Source organism: Lissotriton helveticus, chromosome 5_1, assembly GCF_964261635.1.
Source record: "Lissotriton helveticus chromosome 5_1, aLisHel1.1, whole genome shotgun sequence".
In the NCBI taxonomy this organism is placed as follows: domain Eukaryota; kingdom Metazoa; phylum Chordata; class Amphibia; order Caudata; family Salamandridae; genus Lissotriton; species Lissotriton helveticus.
This window is the reverse complement of record NC_136065.1, coordinates 1,774,056,669-1,774,074,922: the sequence shown is the minus strand read 5'-3', so window position 1 is coordinate 1,774,074,922 and position 18,254 is coordinate 1,774,056,669. Positions and strand designations below refer to the sequence as shown.

Here is an 18,254-nt window from a genome sequence, read left to right as displayed (position 1 = left end):
GCTGCAAGTTATCCTATGGGAGGAAAAGTCAGTGCGGCATTCAGGTGTTGTACAACTTACGGGACCCTTCTCCAGGAGTTAGGGTGAAGCAAGGTCCAAAGTAGCACCAGCAGAACACAACCAGTGACTGTAGGGCGTCCAAAACTGCATCGGGTGCCCAATGTGAATCTATGGCTAACTGTTGCATGAAAAAGAGATTGCAGACTTTGACTGGGGGGGGGGGGGGAGGTCGGGCTGAATCAACAAGGGGGCTCAGGTCTCACGATGCTATGGGATGTAGGGACACCTTTGGTCTTCTTTTACAGGGCGATGGGTGTATAGGGTTCTTTAGGCGTCATTTATTTTTTACCGGGAGCAGTTGTGGTAGAGGTTGCCTGCAGGCAGAGTCTGCAGGCGACATCGGAGAGTCCATGAGGGGTGAAACCACGATGGACTCAGGCTCTGGAGGACTGGGGAACCTTGATGTCACCGTTGGCCCAGTACAACTCGGGCTTGGAGTGACGGGTGCAGTGGTGGCTTCAGGCCTCTGATTTTGGAGGTTCCTGAGACCTCCGAGTCCTTTCTTTGGAGTTTCTGCAGGATGCAGAGAACTGTACGACTGTAGGTTTCGGTTCTTTATTGAAGGCAGACCGTCCTCACAGTTTTTGAGGCACAACAGCTGCAGGACCAGACACCTTTAGTGCAGTTTCGACAAGGAACAGCAGAATGGTCGGCAGGGCTGTGGCCAAGTCAGTTGATCGCTTCAGTCTTCGGCTTTCGTGGCTCTTCATTGACTTTCTTCGTAGGTCATCAGGATCTGCACTTGTGGTGTCAGGGGCTCCCCTAAATACCGAATTTAGGGGTGTTAGAGGAATGTATGGTAGTAGTCAATGGGATACGTGACATGTGGGGAGGTGACTGCGCCCCCCTATGTGACCACTTACTGTTTAAAATGGGCATAACCCTGTCCCAGAATTCGTAAGTATGCATCACAAAAATGGCTCCTTCATAAAAATTGTGTCCGCCTCGTTTTATCCTACCTTAGGGGTGGTACTAGCCTGGAGGCACACTGTAGGAAGCTGCATCTTTATATGATATATCAGAATGAGATTTGTCTTGTTAAAAGACTAGGGGTTTCCTTATGAGTGGAAAGAGGCTTGCTATGACAATCCCAAGGTGCTCTATTAGGTGGGTAGTGTGATCGAGCAGCTTTAGGCTTAACACAGAGGAGTGCAAGACATCTGAAAATACACACAGTGGTCAATAAACTAGAGACAAGACTCCACACGAATTTATAAAAAATATCAAATATCTTTATGTATGTTTAGGCATCAGAAGAAAATTGTTCAGGTAAGTCTGTTTTTAAATGGGAATATTTTTCAGTTCAAAAAGTCGACAGTGCTATTTGAGTGCTGAATGTTAATCTATGGGAGGAAAATCATATATAACGGTTCTTGTCAGCAACTTACGGGACCCTTCTCCAGGAGTTAAGGTGAGTGGTGGGGAAAGTCCAAGGGTTCACCAGCAGAACAGCGCCACTAGGACGGCCAGGTGCCGAGGTGTAAAACTGTGTCGGGTGCCCAATGTTATCAAATGGAGAACGATTGCGATAGAAAGAGACTGCAGGACAGGGGTCTGTGGGACCATTCCGGTGAAACCAACGAATGACGTCAGTTCTTGCTATGTTGGGAGATGTGGGGACACCTTTGGTCCTCTTCTTCTCGGGACGGGGTGTCCAGGTGCAGAGGACCTTTGTGGTGGTGGGTTTCTCTGTTCAGATCACTCGCAGATGAGGGGGCCTACCAACAGAGGCTGTAGGAGACGTCGGGAGTTCATGAGGGGTCACTCCACAGTGGACTCAGTACCTTGACGTCTTGGGGAGCACACTGACACCTTTGGCCCACTTCGACACGGGCTGGAGGAGGGGGGGTGTCGTATTCAGTGGAGGTTGGCTGCGCTGGGTTTCGGCGGGCCAGAGTCCGCTTTGTCTTTCTTTGGCTGTCTGCAGGATGCAGGGGACAGTTCTGCTGTCCCTCGGGAGGTCTTGGTACCTGGGCACTCGGGACTCAGCAACTGCAGGACAAGTCGACTTATGGTGTAATAGGCAAAGTCAGCAGGCAAGCCGGCAGGTTTGGCGCCGAGTCAGTTACACGGTCTTCTGTTCGTACTGTGACTCTTCTCCTCAGTCTTCTTTCTTCAGGTCGTCGGGATCTGATTCTCTGGTACTAGGGACTCCCCTAAATACTGAATTTCGTCGAGTTAGGGGAGTGTAAAGTAGTAGCCAATAGGCATAACCTTGTTCCAGAATTCATAAGTATGATAAGATGACTACTTCTGAAAAATCATGTCCACCTCAGTTTAACCTACCTGACTATCTTATTTTCCCACCTCTCCAGGTGCCAAGGGGGGTGGCTGCCTCTCGTTTGGGGGGGGGGGGGGGGGGTATAATTCTCATTTCAATGGCAGCAGCTGTTTGAAGTTTGCCGGCCTAGGAAGACTAATCAGCAGGTGATCCTGTGGGGGGGGGGGGGGTGTTACACATTCTTTCCAACAGGCTTTTGTTCTGGGCCTCTTGAGAGCAGTGGTTCTCACCGTAGGAGGTCAGAACTGCATCTTGGGTGGCAGGCTGGGAGAAACCAGTCAGGGAGCACACCAGACTCTGGTAGGTATTCAGGGGGCACCTCTTAGGTGTGCATGTATTGATAAACCTACACTGATTCCAGTGATGGGTTTATCAATATGAGATGTTTGATACCAAACATCCCTATCTTCAGTGAAGCCATCATGTAGCTGGGGAACTCTTTTCCACCAGTGTGCAGCACATGTTTTTAAATTATTTCCCTTGTCTTTTGTACTGGCAGTAATAGGAATGACAAGCACAGGGCTGTATCTGCTCATGTAGGTATGCCCTCACATGTGATCAGCACCCTGCTTTATGGCTGTCAAGCCTGCTGTAGGGGTGACTTACAATTATTACATGCCGTGTTAGGGGACATAGCACACAGGGATGTGGGACATGTTGTGTTTTCACTTTTATCTGCTCTGATGCGCAGCGTGCAATAGCAGCTGTGCATGTGCTTAGTGAGGGCCTCCTGATGGTGGCACAATTTGTGCTTCTGCCGTTAGGGACCCTCTTTAGTACCTCAGGCCCTAGGGACCAGGGGTACCATTTACTAGGGACTTACAGAGGGGGTTAAAGGTTTTGCCAATTGGTGGAACAATTGTACAGTTTTGGGAAAGAGCTCTGGCACTGGAGACCTGGTTAACAATAATCCAGTGTGTTTCCAGGCGAAATCACATCAGTTACCAGGCAAATAGTGGAGGTGACTATGTCAAAAAAGGCTACTTTCCTATAGTATCGATCACATGTTAATATCACTGTGTTGAGGCGGGCTAGGGTGTTCATTAGGCCACCTAGTCAAGTTCAGTGGGACTGGGCTGTCTCCTCAGTGCAAGGCTGCTCCAAATCCACACCACAGTTTATTTACCCATATCTTAGCCACATACATATGTCTCCTGTACTTTGCAACCCCCACTCTGAGACTCCTCCAGTCGATACAGGCACTGCTTCCCTTTCCTTGAGACATGAAACACGAGGTGGCCAGACATGCCAAACTACAAATAGACATTTCTCTGTTCAGAGCACAGCTCAATTATGGTTGCCTTCAGTTGGGTAGCAGTAATACTAGCTTGGATTAACACCACTTGAGAAATACTGCCTGCCCAAAATGGATTATCAGTTTATCAAACTAAGTACTAGAATCATCCATTACACAAGCACTAAGTATGTTTATATATGCTTATTTTAAATGGCCTTCTAATTTAAATGAACATTCATTGGACAGAATTGAGTGTCCTTAATTGTCTTCCTACCCACACAACCAAATCTGCAGGAATCCGTGGACCACAGGGCAGGTGCCCAAGTGAACATGGAAGAGGGTCTCCGAATGAGTGCGACAGACTGAGCATTTCTCTTGCAAGTACGTGCTCTAGTGAGTGCAGTTAATATTCAAATGTTACAGTTCAAGAGAGTCTATGGCTGAGTGGACATCAAAAGTGAGCATACAGAGGAATGTGTAGAAACATAAGCATGAAACAGTGTCTGTGATCAACCAAGGAAAATGGTAGATGACGACATGCAAGATGTCCAGCAAAATAAGTTTTCTGCATAAGTGACCATGCAAAACTCTTAAGCAAGCTATAGTCTCGACATACAGGAGGCTCCGTCAAAGTGAACCTGCAAGACAGTACATGCACATAGTGAATATATGACAAGGGTTTGCTACTTACTATGGCGACATTGAGACCTTTTTGAAGGTGTTTGCTTCTCCAAGAAAATCTCTGCAAGGTTATGTGCACTTGGAGCATGCACCGCAAGCGTGTACAAACCCTCTACACAATATACAATAAAGATACCTAACAAATATGTGCAAGACATGCTGTATACGCTGATGAGAGAACACTACACCACCATGTGCAACATCATCTGCTTCTGCATAAAAAAACTATTTGTGTAACTTAATGTATACTGATTATGCCTATGCTGCATGTACTGTTTGTGTGAAAAGAGTGAAACTTAACCAGCTGCTACCTTGCACTGTGTGAGAGCAACGCAGGTGTTGCTCATAACTGGGCTGCGCCTATATCTTGCCTTTGTGAGGTAACCTTACTTTGTTTATTCCTGTGTGTATGAGGAAAGATTGCACTGCTGCTGACTGTTTCACCTTTTCTGTGGCTTGCACTTCTGCTGCCTGCCCTGTACTTGTTCTGTGAGGATAAGGGTTGAAGTCTTGGTAATCGTAATTGTTTCTCACAGAAAAAGTGTACAATTCTCATCGTCTGGCTTGCTGCTGTTTCTGTTTTGTCTCCCTCACTATTAGGCAAATGAAGACATCACTCAAATAGTAGAGATTCTGCCTTCAGGGTCTGATAAGTGGTCATGGTTAACCAGGCGCATAGTGGAGTTCACCTCTACTGGCAGTGTTCTCCTCTTTGTCACCAAAAAGGCAAATGCAGACGAGTTGGCCACTAACCTGAAGCTGGAAGATCATCCACTTGGCCTTCTCCATGGAGACATGGACCAGAGTGAAAGGAACAAAGTTATTTCTGATTTCAAGAAAAAAAGCATTCCTCTTTTAGTGGCAACTGATGTAGCAGGTAAAGTATACATCAAATTACCTAATACTTGCATCTACTGCACATCTGTTGCTTTGTTTAATTCTAGATATGTCGCTGTTAAACCATTCATATGGTTAGTCCTGCATTACTTATTAGGGCATTTGAGGATGATAATGACTATCTGGTTAATCTAGTTTAATGACAATTAGACAAGTAGTCTGTTTTGAGAATCTCCATTTACCAATTATTTTATTTTTCAGCTCGTGGTCTGGACATTCCTTCAATAAAGACCGTGATCAATTATGATGTGGCTCGTGACATCGACACTCATACCCACAGAATTGGGAGAACTGGAAGAGCTGGAGAGAAAGGTGTAGCCTACACTTTGCTCACTCCCAAGGACGCAAACTTTGCTGGGGATCTTGTCCGAAACCTGGAAGGAGCCAATCAGTATGTGTCAAAGGAGCTTCTGGATCTTGCTATGCAGGTAAGATGCGAAAATATATTTTCTACTTTAACTTCCTCCAAAAGTAAATTGCGTAAAGATTGTCATATCTAATGCACTGAGTTTTAAGATAAAACTGAAACCTTTTAAATTTGTATAGTGGTAGACTCATAGTAATATAAGTTTTGCTAACTTCAGACAATCTTTTTCAACAATGGCTTATATTTAGAAAGGGTGTTCTAGGCATGTGAGCTGTAGATCATATGCGTTAGCATAGATCGCCATCTGGTGTTGGGCCCTGATGTTTGCACTTTGTTTTTGTTCGATGAAGTCTTTGTAGTCATGATGTAGACTCCTCCTTTCGGTGATAGTGCGCATGGGTATCAACTCCATCCTTAGATTATTTTTTTCTGGCATCTTGTTTGGATGTGTATTGCTGTGCTCCAATGCGGTATCGTTCTCGAACCCCTAAGACGCGCAATCCTCTATCCTCGACAGTATTGTCTTTGATCGCGCTTTCCCAATCATCGTGTATCGTCCAAACTATGAAACCTTCGATCTGGAAACTTCGAGGCGGGCCGTCATGCCTACCCGTGCCAACCACGCCAGCATTCAATGGGCAGACACCGCTCAAACTCTGTCCCGGGTGTCTTGCTAAATTTCCACGCACCGACCTGCATGAGGTCTGCAAGCAGTGCCTATCTCCGGAACACGAAGAGTCATCCTGCGAAGCGTGTTGATCATGCCGATCGAAAAAGACCATCCGTGATCCTCGGGCTCGACGCCACGACATGCACCGCTGCAGCGTCTCCGTACCAGACGTCTGTGGCGATGAAACACAACACAGTCCTGTCGCAGAAGCTGAAAAAGAGGAAGAACTGGTCTCCGTGTCTGAAGCCAACTCCGAAATGGAAGAAGACCTCAGCGTCACTCTGGCTCAACGGACCGTGAGTACAGACCCCCAGTTGCCAACTCAACCTAAGGGAAAGGCTCTGGTGTCACCCTCGCGTTCCGGTCGACACCGTGAAAAAGTTTCAGATGCCCCGCCTTCTGGCTCCGCTACGAAACAAACCCACGCCTTCTGGCTCGAGCCAATCCCAGTCCGATGCTGAACCAATAGCTTTTGCACCGAAACATAAGGACAAACACGGGACTCCTCCCATGTCGTTGGTACCAAGGACGTCTTCGGCGCCGAAAGCCTCAGAGCCGAAACCCTCCAAGGCAAAGGAGCCAGAACCGAAGTCGTCGAAGCCGTAATCTTTGGAGCCAAAAAGCTCCACACCTAAAAGCTCGGAGCAGACAACCTCTGCGCCGAAAAGTTCGAAGCTGAAACTAACCACTCCGAAATCTACACATCCAAAACCGTCTAAAACTAAAGTTCTCTTCCAGGGGATCCTCATCTATAGTCATAAGCATTCGAATATTCCCGCCCATGCGCGGGACCCCAGAAACACTATATTATATGTGCCCCACACATATATATATATATATATATATATATATATATATATATATATATATATATATATATATATATATATATATATATATATATATATATATATATATATATATATATATATATATACATACATATACACACGAGGAACGAGGGGGACCAGAGCCTCAGGTACATATTGGCTTGTACCACAGCGAGCCTACTCAGCGTGTTCATCTATTTTAGAATTATCATGAACTTTTTACTCATTTGTGCTTATAATTATGGATTATGCAAACACCCAACCGGGTAATTATGAGACTACAAGCATGGCGAATAACAAATGGACTACAACATCCAGATAGCCACGAGGCGCCCAGTGGGGCGGTGCTTATTGATTTAATAAATGATGTCACACTTAAGTTTTGCTGCTCCTGTGCATCATTGAGTTGTTAGCCTACCAGTGAACAAGGGTGCAGAGACGCTTGAAACGCGTATGGTTAATGGTCTGAAACTAAGATGCTCGAGTGACACGCTGTGACTACTTCCACCTGGGGCATCAGTGTGCTTACCCCCCTCGTGAGTGATGGCTTCAGTAGGGCAACCTTCATGTTTTTATATATATTTATATACCATGTGCCTTAAAAATGGTAGCCTGGGTACTTCTGGACAACTTTAAAAGCAGCATGATTATCCAGCATCACACAAGACGCAGCCACCACTAGACTACGAGATCCAGCATGCTCATAGCGCAAATCAACCCGTTTGAGGAGACCACCAGGGGACGAGCAGCTATTGGGAGCAACAATATGGCGAGTAAGTGTTTGGCTGCGCAGATGCTGAGGCGACTTTCCCCGAAGAAGGTCAAGGTTTTGACCGAAATGCATCGGAAAATACAGCGCCGCTCTGCAAACAGAAAAATAAATGTTTAAAATTGCCAGTACGAGTGCGACTCCGTGGAGACACCCTGTGAATAATTAAAGAGCTTGGTCCTGCTCCGAGTGAACGCACCGCCTGTCAAGAGCGCCGGATACTGCCCGACCTTGGACTTCTCCTGCATGCAGCTTTAGCAAAGGGCAGCCGGCTGCCACCAAAGACTGGACTTAGGTTAGGCGCCCATGTGCCTTAAAAATGGTAGCGTGAGTACTTCTGGACAACTTTAAAAGCAGCATGATTATCCAGCATCACACAAGACGCAGCCACCACTAGACTACGAGATCCAGCATGCTCATAGCACAAATCAACCCGTTTGAGGAGACAACCAGGGGGCGAGCAGCTATTGGGAGCAACAATATGGCGAGTAAGTGTTTGGCTGCGCAGATGCGGAGGCGACTTTCCCCGAAGAAGGTCAAGGTTTTGACCGAAATGCTTCGGAAAATACAGCGCCGCTCTGCAAACAGAAAAATAAATGTTTAAAATTGCCAGTACGAGTGCGACTCATCCTTGTCTCCGTGGAGACACCCTGTGAATATATATATATATATATATATATATATATATATATAATTCCAGTTTTCCCAAGGGAAGTTTGTCTCCGCGCACTCCCGGATCTTTAGTAAATAACAAAGGCATAACATCCAAATTGTAGTCCAGTCTTCAGTTTATTTTTAGCAAGCCAGCTGCACCTGACGCGTTTCGGTCTCTACGGAGACCTTGCTCACAGGAAAACAATACTACGTTTTTTTGAAGAGTTTAAATAAAGTGAAAAAAGTGAAAAAAATGAGTAAAAGTGCAAACATCCTGTCACATCACTTCCTGTTAATAACACGGGAATTCTGGGACATGTAGTCTTATAACTTATTTTTTGTTACTGACATTTTCTGAAATTAAATTAGGCTAACGATAATTAGGGTTTCACCAAGAATATTTCTCAAATACATTTTGATCAATTTAACCCTCTAGTGGGTATAAATTAAATTGAATTTGCCACAGCCATTCTCATCCCAAGATTAACTTGATACATAAGTTAATTCATTAACTCAAATAGGTTCATACAACCCTCTGGTGGGTGATTGAAATTTCAGAAATTATTCATAATTCAATTCCTTGTAGTTCATGTTTGCATGTGAATAAATTTAAATAATAAATTTTTCAAGAAAATTTCATAGTGAGTTTAAAAGGTTACTTAGAGAGATAATGTTATATTTGTTTCCATTTCAATACAGTTTACTTGAGGTTCACAGATGGCAATGAAGTTCTTCATCCAAGTTGATCCCAAAGGGGTTCATGGTTCGAAAGTTCATTATATGTTTTGACTCCTTTTGTCTCATAATTTTCTCACGATCTCCTCCTCTTTGATTTGTGCCCACACTTTCAATTCCATAGAATCTTAATTCTTTCCAGTTGCCTTTATGTTCTTTTTCCATGTGCTTAGCCATGGCGTTGCTTCTGTCACTGTTGATCGTTGCACGGACATGTTCAAGTATTCGTAATTTGAGCTCTTTTTTTGTGCTCCCAATATATTTGAGTGAACATGGGCACTCTAGCACATAAATTACAAATTGGGTTTTGCAGTTAATTAGTTGATCGATTGTCCAAGTTTTGTTGTTTGCCATTTTTAGTTCCTTAGTATTTTGGGCAATGCAGCACACCTTACAATTTGAGCATTTGTAAAAACCTTTGGACTTGTACCAAGTCTTTGTTTTAATCTGCTCCTGGAAATGGCTTGAGATTAATTTATCTTTTAAGTTTTTAGCCCTGCGATATGTTACATTCGGATGATCTCCTACAATTTCTGCAATTTTTGGGTCCATGTGCAAGATGTGCCAATTTTTTCTCAAAATTTTAATTAAGGAATCATTTGCTGTTGAGTGTGTGGTAATAAACCGGATCTTTTCATTCTCAGTTTCTGGTTTGGATTTTTCTTTCAGCAAATCAGTTCTGTTAATGACGGAGGATCGTGTCACTGCATTTTGAATTGTGAAAGGCTTGTATTTGCGTTCTTCAAATCTTTTTTTTGTTAATTTCTGGTTGCTAATCCAATCCTCTTCTTTGGAGCATATCCTTTTAATTCTCAAAAACTCCCCGTATGGGATATTACGGATCAGAGATGGCTGGTGAAAACTTTGAGCATGCAATATTGCATTCGTCGCTGTACTTTTGCGATGCAAAGTTGTTTGTATGGCATTGTTCTCAATAAAAATTTCAGTATCTAGGAAAATCACTTTCGAATCACTGATTGTATAGGTGAATTTCAGCCCAAAGTTGGAATTATTTAACACTTCAAAATAATTTGCAAACTCCTCCTCTGTTCCATCCCAAATCAAAAGCAAGTCATCGATGTATCTCAGCCATGCTATGGTTTTAGATACTGATACATCGTTTTCACATCTCCAGGCCCACGTCCTTTCCCAATGGCCCATCGTGAGGCAGGCATACGATGGACTAAAAGAAAAGCCCAACTCGAGGAACTTTTCTCTGCAATACAAATACTAAAGAATTGAACCTGTTTAGGTTTTAGTTTGACACAACAACAAACCGGATACAACCAAGAATTGTAAATCAAATTGTCACAGAAATAAATACAATACAGAGCATAAATAAAACAGTTGCCAGCTCACCATGGATAAAAGAGAGGTATCGAGGAATACTTTAATTCAATCATGTTTCGAGGATGAAACAGTGGCCACAGGAGCAAGTGGCAGTGTTCGTAAAACGGATTTAAAATATAAATTACGCACTTGGGAGAAACTATCGAAAAAGGAAATCAATAAATGGTGGGAGGTTGCAGCTTTAAAAAAAATACCTAGACGTGAAACGAGTGCCCCGTGGTCTACGCATCAGCCTGATGCCTAACCATCAGGATACCAGTAATGAACTTTTAAGTGAATGGGGTGAATTCATTTTAAATTCCTCGCTAGGTTTAATGCAAATATTGGTGAAACACATTGAAATTGCACTGGAACGTACCACAAAACAGCTAAAAGATCTAGAAAAAGAACTGGCAACACTTGATCTAAATCCTGAAATGAAGAAATTTAAAGAGGATCTGGAACAATATATCGATAAACACGAAGAAAGTGTACGCCTAAGAAAGATGTCCAAATTTCAACGTGACAAAGAGGACTACGAAGAAGGGCGCATATTTACATATGCAAGAAAATATGATAATTTCAGACAAAATAACCTGGAAAGCATAATAACCATGGGAAGCATGTCCTCTCTTGCCTCTAGTTTATCAACAGAACCGGGCGCAAGTGGCGGAGAAGAAGAACAAAGAGGAACTGGAGCAAAAGTCCCTTTTTTAGACGAAATGAAAATGGCTTTTCATCAAAAGAATTGGGAGAAAAACGATGGGGCCCCGTCAACCATTTCAAAGAGGAAGAGGGAGAGGCCGTGGAAAGGCGCCACAAAACAAACCAGAAGAGGCAGGCGCAAACGCAGCACAAAATACTGGCGCAAACCGAGTGGGAACCATGACACGGAACATGAGGAAGAAATGGAATCATTAAATATGGATACCATCAATCATGAGTTACAGGTTATTAATTTGTCCTCAAAAAAATTAAACGATGTGGAACTGAACCTACTGAAAAAAGGCATGAATTTCTGCCCCACAAGTGGCATGAATTTAGCAGAAACACGTGTGGATATATATAAATATATCAGGAAGATCAAGTTAGCAAAACTATTTGTGGATAAACCTGACATGGCTAGTTGGAGAAGATCTGTTCCACAACCAACTATGCAACTACCAGCAAGGGATGCGCAACCCTTTGTGAACTTAATGGAACTTAGTCAGGATCCACAACAAAGTGGAGGAGAAATACAGGACTATACTGTGCAATTAGGAGCTGGTATTTCGAAAATGAAACCCAATTCCAAGTTCTATCCCCAACTACCACCAGGAAATAAAATAGACTTTTTCCACGAGTGCGTAATAAAAGATCTTTACCATCTGAAAATCCCTCACAAAAAAGACAATCTCACGAGGGAAGAACGACAAGCGCTCAAACTACAACAAGATGATACCATCGAAATAAAAATAGCGGACAAAGGGGGCAATGTCATCATCCAAGACAAGGAAGTATATATGCGTGAAGCATATTCTCAACTCCGTAATAGGGAATATTACGAAAAATTGAAGACCAATCCATCAGTGAAACTCAAAGAGGAACTTGACTCCAAATTGGAAAATTGGTTTAAGTCAAATTTACTAGACATTGATGAATATAAATATCTCCAGACACCATACCCGAAAATGGCAACTATATACTTCCTTCCCAAGATACATAAGCACCCCACGAAACCACCAGGGAGGCCAATAATATCAGCCAAAGGTGCATTGTTGGAGCCAATCGCAAATTATCTTGATGTTTTCCTTTTACCCTATGTGAAGGGTCTAACTTCATATGTGAAAGACACGGGGGATCTGTTAAGACGACTGGAAGACACCCCTTGGCAACCTTCTTACAAACTGATAGCAATGGATGTAATATCCCTGTATTCTAACATTCAGGATGAAATTGGCATTGCAGCTTGCGAGTCTTTCTTGATGGATAGGAATATTCAATTTGCGGAGCATAATAAGATGTTGCTCGAAATGATTTCAATGTGCCTGAATCAAAATATATTTTTGTTTGGGAATGAATTGTACAGACAATCTAAGGGCACTGCAATGGGCTTTTCTTTTAGTCCATCGTATGCCTGCCTCACGATGGGCCATTGGGAAAGGACGTGGGCCTGGAGATGTGAAAACGATGTATCAGTATCTAAAACCATAGCATGGCTGAGATACATCGATGACTTGCTTTTGATTTGGGATGGAACAGAGGAGGAGTTTGCAAATTATTTTGAAGTGTTAAATAATTCCAACTTTGGGCTGAAATTCACCTATACAATCAGTGATTCGAAAGTGATTTTCCTAGATACTGAAATTTTTATTGAGAACAATGCCATACAAACAACTTTGCATCGCAAAAGTACAGCGACGAATGCAATATTGCATGCTCAAAGTTTTCACCAGCCATCTCTGATCCGTAATATCCCATACGGGGAGTTTTTGAGAATTAAAAGGATATGCTCCAAAGAAGAGGATTGGATTAGCAACCAGAAATTAACAAAAAAAAGATTTGAAGAACGCAAATACAAGCCTTTCACAATTCAAAATGCAGTGACACGATCCTCCGTCATTAACAGAACTGATTTGCTGAAAGAAAAATCCAAACCAGAAACTGAGAATGAAAAGATCCGGTTTATTACCACACACTCAACAGCAAATGATTCCTTAATTAAAATTTTGAGAAAAAATTGGCACATCTTGCACATGGACCCAAAAATTGCAGAAATTGTAGGAGATCATCCGAATGTAACATATCGCAGGGCTAAAAACTTAAAAGATAAATTAATCTCAAGCCATTTCCAGGAGCAGATTAAAACAAAGACTTGGTACAAGTCCAAAGGTTTTTACAAATGCTCAAATTGTAAGGTGTGCTTCATTGCCCAAAATACTAAGGAACTAAAAATGGCAAACAACAAAACTTGGACAATCGATCAACTAATTAACTGCAAAACCCAATTTGTAATTTATGTGCTAGAGTGCCCATGTTCACTCAAATATATTGGGAGCACAAAAAAAGAGCTCAAATTACGAATACTTGAACATGTCCGTGCAACGATCAACAGTGACAGAAGCAACGCCATGGCTAAGCACATGGAAAAAGAACATAAAGGCAACTGGAAAGAATTAAGATTCTATGGAATTGAAAGTGTGGGCACAAATCAAAGAGGAGGAGATCGTGAGAAAATTATGAGACAAAAGGAGTCAAAACATATAATGAACTTTCGAACCATGAACCCCTTTGGGATCAACTTGGATGAAGAACTTCATTGCCATCTGTGAACCTCAAGTAAACTGTATTGAAATGGAAACAAATATAACATTATCTCTCTAAGTAACCTTTTAAACTCACTATGAAATTTTCTTGAAAAATTTATTATTTAAATTTATTCACATGCAAACATGAACTACAAGGAATTGAATTATGAATAATTTCTGAAATTTCAATCACCCACCAGAGGGTTGTATGAACCTATTTGAGTTAATGAATTAACTTATGTATCAAGTTAATCTTGGGATGAGAATGGCTGTGGCAAATTCAATTTAATTTATACCCACTAGAGGGTTAAATTGATCAAAATGTATTTGAGAAATATTCTTGGTGAAACCCTAATTATCGTTAGCCTAATTTAATTTCAGAAAATGTCAGTAACAAAAAATAAGTTATAAGACTACATGTCCCAGAATTCCCGTGTTATTAACAGGAAGTGATGTGTCAGGATGTTTGCACTTTTACTCATTTTTTTCACTTTTTTCACTTTATTTAAACTCTTCAAAAAAACGTAGTATTGTTTTCCTGTGAGCAAGGTCTCCGTAGAGACCGAAACGCGTCAGGTGCAGCTGGCTTGCTAAAAATAAACTGAAGACTGGACTACAATTTGGATGTTATGCCTTTGTTATTTACTAAAGATCCGGGAGTGCGCGGAGACAAACTTCCCTTGGGAAAACTGGAATAATTTAACTCGTGGCTTGGTTCTGCCACGCTCTGAACGCACCGCCCTGAGAGCGCCTGGAAGCCCGCCTTTGGACCTAACAGTTTGGATATATATATATATATATATATATATATATATATATATATATATATATATATATATATATATATATATATATATATATACATACATACACAATAGCAGTCACATCAGAGCTGCAATATGCTGTGAAGAATTTCCACCATACATGAATAATATGCATGAGAAACATGAGAAACAACACAAAAGATTGTTTTAGAACTGTTTTAATGCTTAGGCAGCAGTAGAAATTCTTATAACACCCTGATAGCATAGAAAGCTCCCAGGCTGCATTGCAAACACACAGTCTAAAAAGACTGAAAAGCTAACCTGTAGCTGAATACCAAAAAACTGACACCGTGCCTTTTAAGGCACCCATGACCCCCTGTATCCCATCATGCCTCAGGGGTGACAGTTAGGTCAGTTGTTCTTTCCGGCTCCTTCAGGAAGGATCCTGGTAACACAGCTCCACTAATTTTCTGTTTTCTGACAGAAAATTACTTCATTCTTAACAACTTTTTCTATTACTTTGACATTTTACATCAAGTCAAGTAATAATCTGTCTTTTTTTAGTCACTTTAGTGAGCATTTTCAGCTGAGAATGCCTTCACTTTTTGACAAATGCCCTTCTTGTGGCAACAAGAAGGCGAAATCAGACAACTACGACGTTTGTATCCTGTGTCTGCCTGAAGAACATGATCCAGGCACCTGTCCTCACTGCGAGCACCTGTCAGGAAGAACTCTCAAAGACAGGGAGAGAATTCGCATTTATGGCCTGGCTCACAGGTCATCCAGAGGAAGGTCTCCGGTGAAGAAGGGCTCCAAGAAGGCTAGAACATCTTCAAAAGAGAAGTCTTCTCACCCTTCAGCTTCAGCGTCAGGCTAGTGCTGAGGAAAGAACCACCGGTGGGTCATTCATCGTCAAAACTACCGTCGACGGCGGGCTCGCTGTTGAAAAGAAGACCAGGTACGTCGACGACGTCGAAGGATCCAGCTCCGTCGTCGAAATCCCCTCCGCCGTCGTCATCCGGGCGACGACCGGCGTCGAGAGATGTGACTCCGCCGCCGTCAACCGGGCGACGATCGGCGTCAAGGGAGGTAACTCCTCCGCCGTCATCATCCAGGCGGCGACCGGCGTTGAGAAGTGTGACCCCTTCGCCATCATCTAAAAAACGACGTTCGGCGTCGAGGACCAAGACCCCTCCGCCGTCGACAGTAACACGTCGATCGGCGTCGAGGACGCAGTCTCCGTTGACGTTTCATCCACGTTCGGCGTCGAGGGTGACCAATACGCCATCGTCGCACAAACATTCGAAGTCAAGACAGAGGGCTCCGTCGACGGCTGGTCATCGCCGTTCGACGTCGAGACAGAGGGCTCAGTCGACGACTGGTCATCACCACTTGACGTCGAGAGAACATAGATCCTCGCATCGATCGCATTCGAGGTCGAGATTGCTGGATCCGCCAACTCCCCGAAAGCATTCGGCGTCGAGAAAACGTACGACACCAGAGCGTTCGACGTCGAGACATTCGGAAAGGGCTCGATCGTCGCCAAACAACTCTGCAATCATGGTTACGGAGTCAGCTTCTCGCCATTCTACTTCAGTCTTCTCAGATGGTATAAGTCATTGGACCATTGGCGAGATTCAGGGGCTACTAAACGTATGCATGAGTACGTCAGTCCGCAGCACAGATCTCCTCTCCAGAGGCTGGTGGATGAAGTGGACAGGCGTAGTCCTCCCAGAAAATCACCTGTGAGAAAAAATCCGGTGAGATCCCGATCTCCCAAAGAAGATCCTGTCAGATCTTGTTCACCAAGAAGACCGGATCCGGTTAGATCTCGCTCTCCTAGAAGGGAAGAGCACCCAAGAAGGTCACGTGAGAGGGGACGCGGTGCTCACCGCAAACATCGCAGAACTCCGTCTACTTCCTCTACTTCTTCGACCAGGTCTTCCAAGAGGGATTACTCTTCCACTTTGACGGATAGTCCTACTTCCAGATCCTCTCCAGTCGATGACATCGGCACTTATCTGGATGTCCTGCAAAGAGGAGCTCAGAAGCTGAGCATTGAAATGTCTGTCCCCCAGGTTACTATGACAGTCATTTTTGAAACTTTGCACAAAAAAATCTATCTCTCGTCCACTGCTGCCTTTAGTCCCGGGAATTATGGATCCGGTCAAGGACGTTTTCCTAACCCCGGCATCCATCAGAGCGGTGCCAGCCCGCATACAGAAGAAATACAAACCGGCTTCTTCTGACCCAGTTTTTGTAAAATCTGACCCTCCAGCGGACTCTCTGATAGTGGCAGCGGCGAGGAAGACGCATGCAGTTGCTGCTTCCTCTTCAGTCCCACCAGATAAGGACAGCAAATCTCAGGATTCGTGGGGTCGTAAAGTTTGCTATTCAGCTGCCTCCACGCTGAAGGTCTCCAGTGCGGCCGCACTGCTGGGTAGATACGACAGAGCCTTATGGGACTCCATGGAGAGGTTCAAGTCCAAACTGCCAAAGGAAGACCAGAAGGACTTTAAAGAAACTATGACTGAAGGATGTTTGGTGGCGAACCAGTTGATAAGCACAGCAGCGGATGGTCCAGTGCTTGCGGCACATTCCTACTCACATGGGATTTGTGCCAGAAGGTCGGCTTGGTTGCGCCTCACAGGGCTGAAGCCGGATGCTCAGCATCGCATCCTTAATCTTCCCTTTTCTGGTTCCTCTCTCTTCGGAGAACATACTGACGAAGAGATGACCCGTATGAAGACTGAACTGTATACGGTGAAAGTGGTGGGTTTGGAGAAGAAAAAAGAGTTCAAACGCCGCTTCAAGACCAACAGGGGGAGAGGGGCTCAACAGAGGGTTCAAACCCCTCAGTGGTCCCAGAATAAGAACCAAGGAAAATCCCAGTTCCGAGGCAAATCCAACAGAGGTAGAGGTGGTCACCAGCAGTCCTCTACCACCACGAGAGGAGGAAAGGCTTGATCAGTGGCTTCCTCTGGCGCCGTTGCCCACTCCAGTGGGAGGAAGTGCTTCACAACACCTGACAGAGTGGGTCAGCATCACAAAAGATCAGTGGGTGCTGAATGTACTGCGCAATGGATACAGGCTACGTTTCCGTGCGCTCCAGAAAAGCATTCCTCCAAAGACCTCTTGCCGCTCCGCAGAGAAGTGACAGTTCTCCTACAAAAAAGAGCTGTAGAGGAAATTCCTCCCTCTCAAAGAGGAAAGGGAGTCTACTCAAGATACTTTCTTGTCCCCAAAAAAGATCAGGAGGACAAGTTCAGGCCTATACTAGATCTGCGTCTCCTCAACAAAGTCATCGTCGGAGAAAAGTTCCGCATGTTAGCTCTTCACCAAACATGCCCACATCTTCAAGCCGGAGATTGGATGTGTTCGGTGGATCTGCAAGATGCATACTTTCACATTCCGATTGCTCTGCAGCATCGCAAGTACTTGAGGTTGGTCGTAGGAAGCAAACACTACCAGTACAAGGTGCTACCCTTCGGACTCAAGTCCGCACTGAGAGTCTTCACCAAATGCATGGCAGTGGTGGCGGCTTTTCTTCACAAGAAGGGATTTTTCATTTACCCATACCTGGACGACTGGCTCCTAAAGGGCCCGTTTCCGGTACAGGTGACGCAAGATCTGCAACTTTGTCTACACCAGTTGCACAGGCTCGGTCTCCAGGTGAACCTGGAGAAGTCAGTC

At 43.9% G+C, this 18,254-nt stretch overlaps 1 protein-coding gene across 4 annotated transcripts in view; it reads left to right on the top strand.

Annotated features, from left to right (window-relative positions):
• The window catches only part of DDX42 (DEAD-box helicase 42), a 465,634-nt gene that overhangs the window by 328,088 nt on the left and 119,292 nt on the right, over nt 1–18,254 (top strand). For all 4 annotated transcript variants that reach the window (XM_078645044.1, XM_078645045.1, XM_078645047.1 and 1 more), the window contains 2 exons: nt 4,860–5,136; nt 5,358–5,584. In XM_078645044.1, the coding sequence (XP_078501170.1) occupies nt 4,860–5,136; nt 5,358–5,584 (504 nt within the window). The remainder of the gene's footprint in view (nt 1–4,859; nt 5,137–5,357; nt 5,585–18,254) is intronic.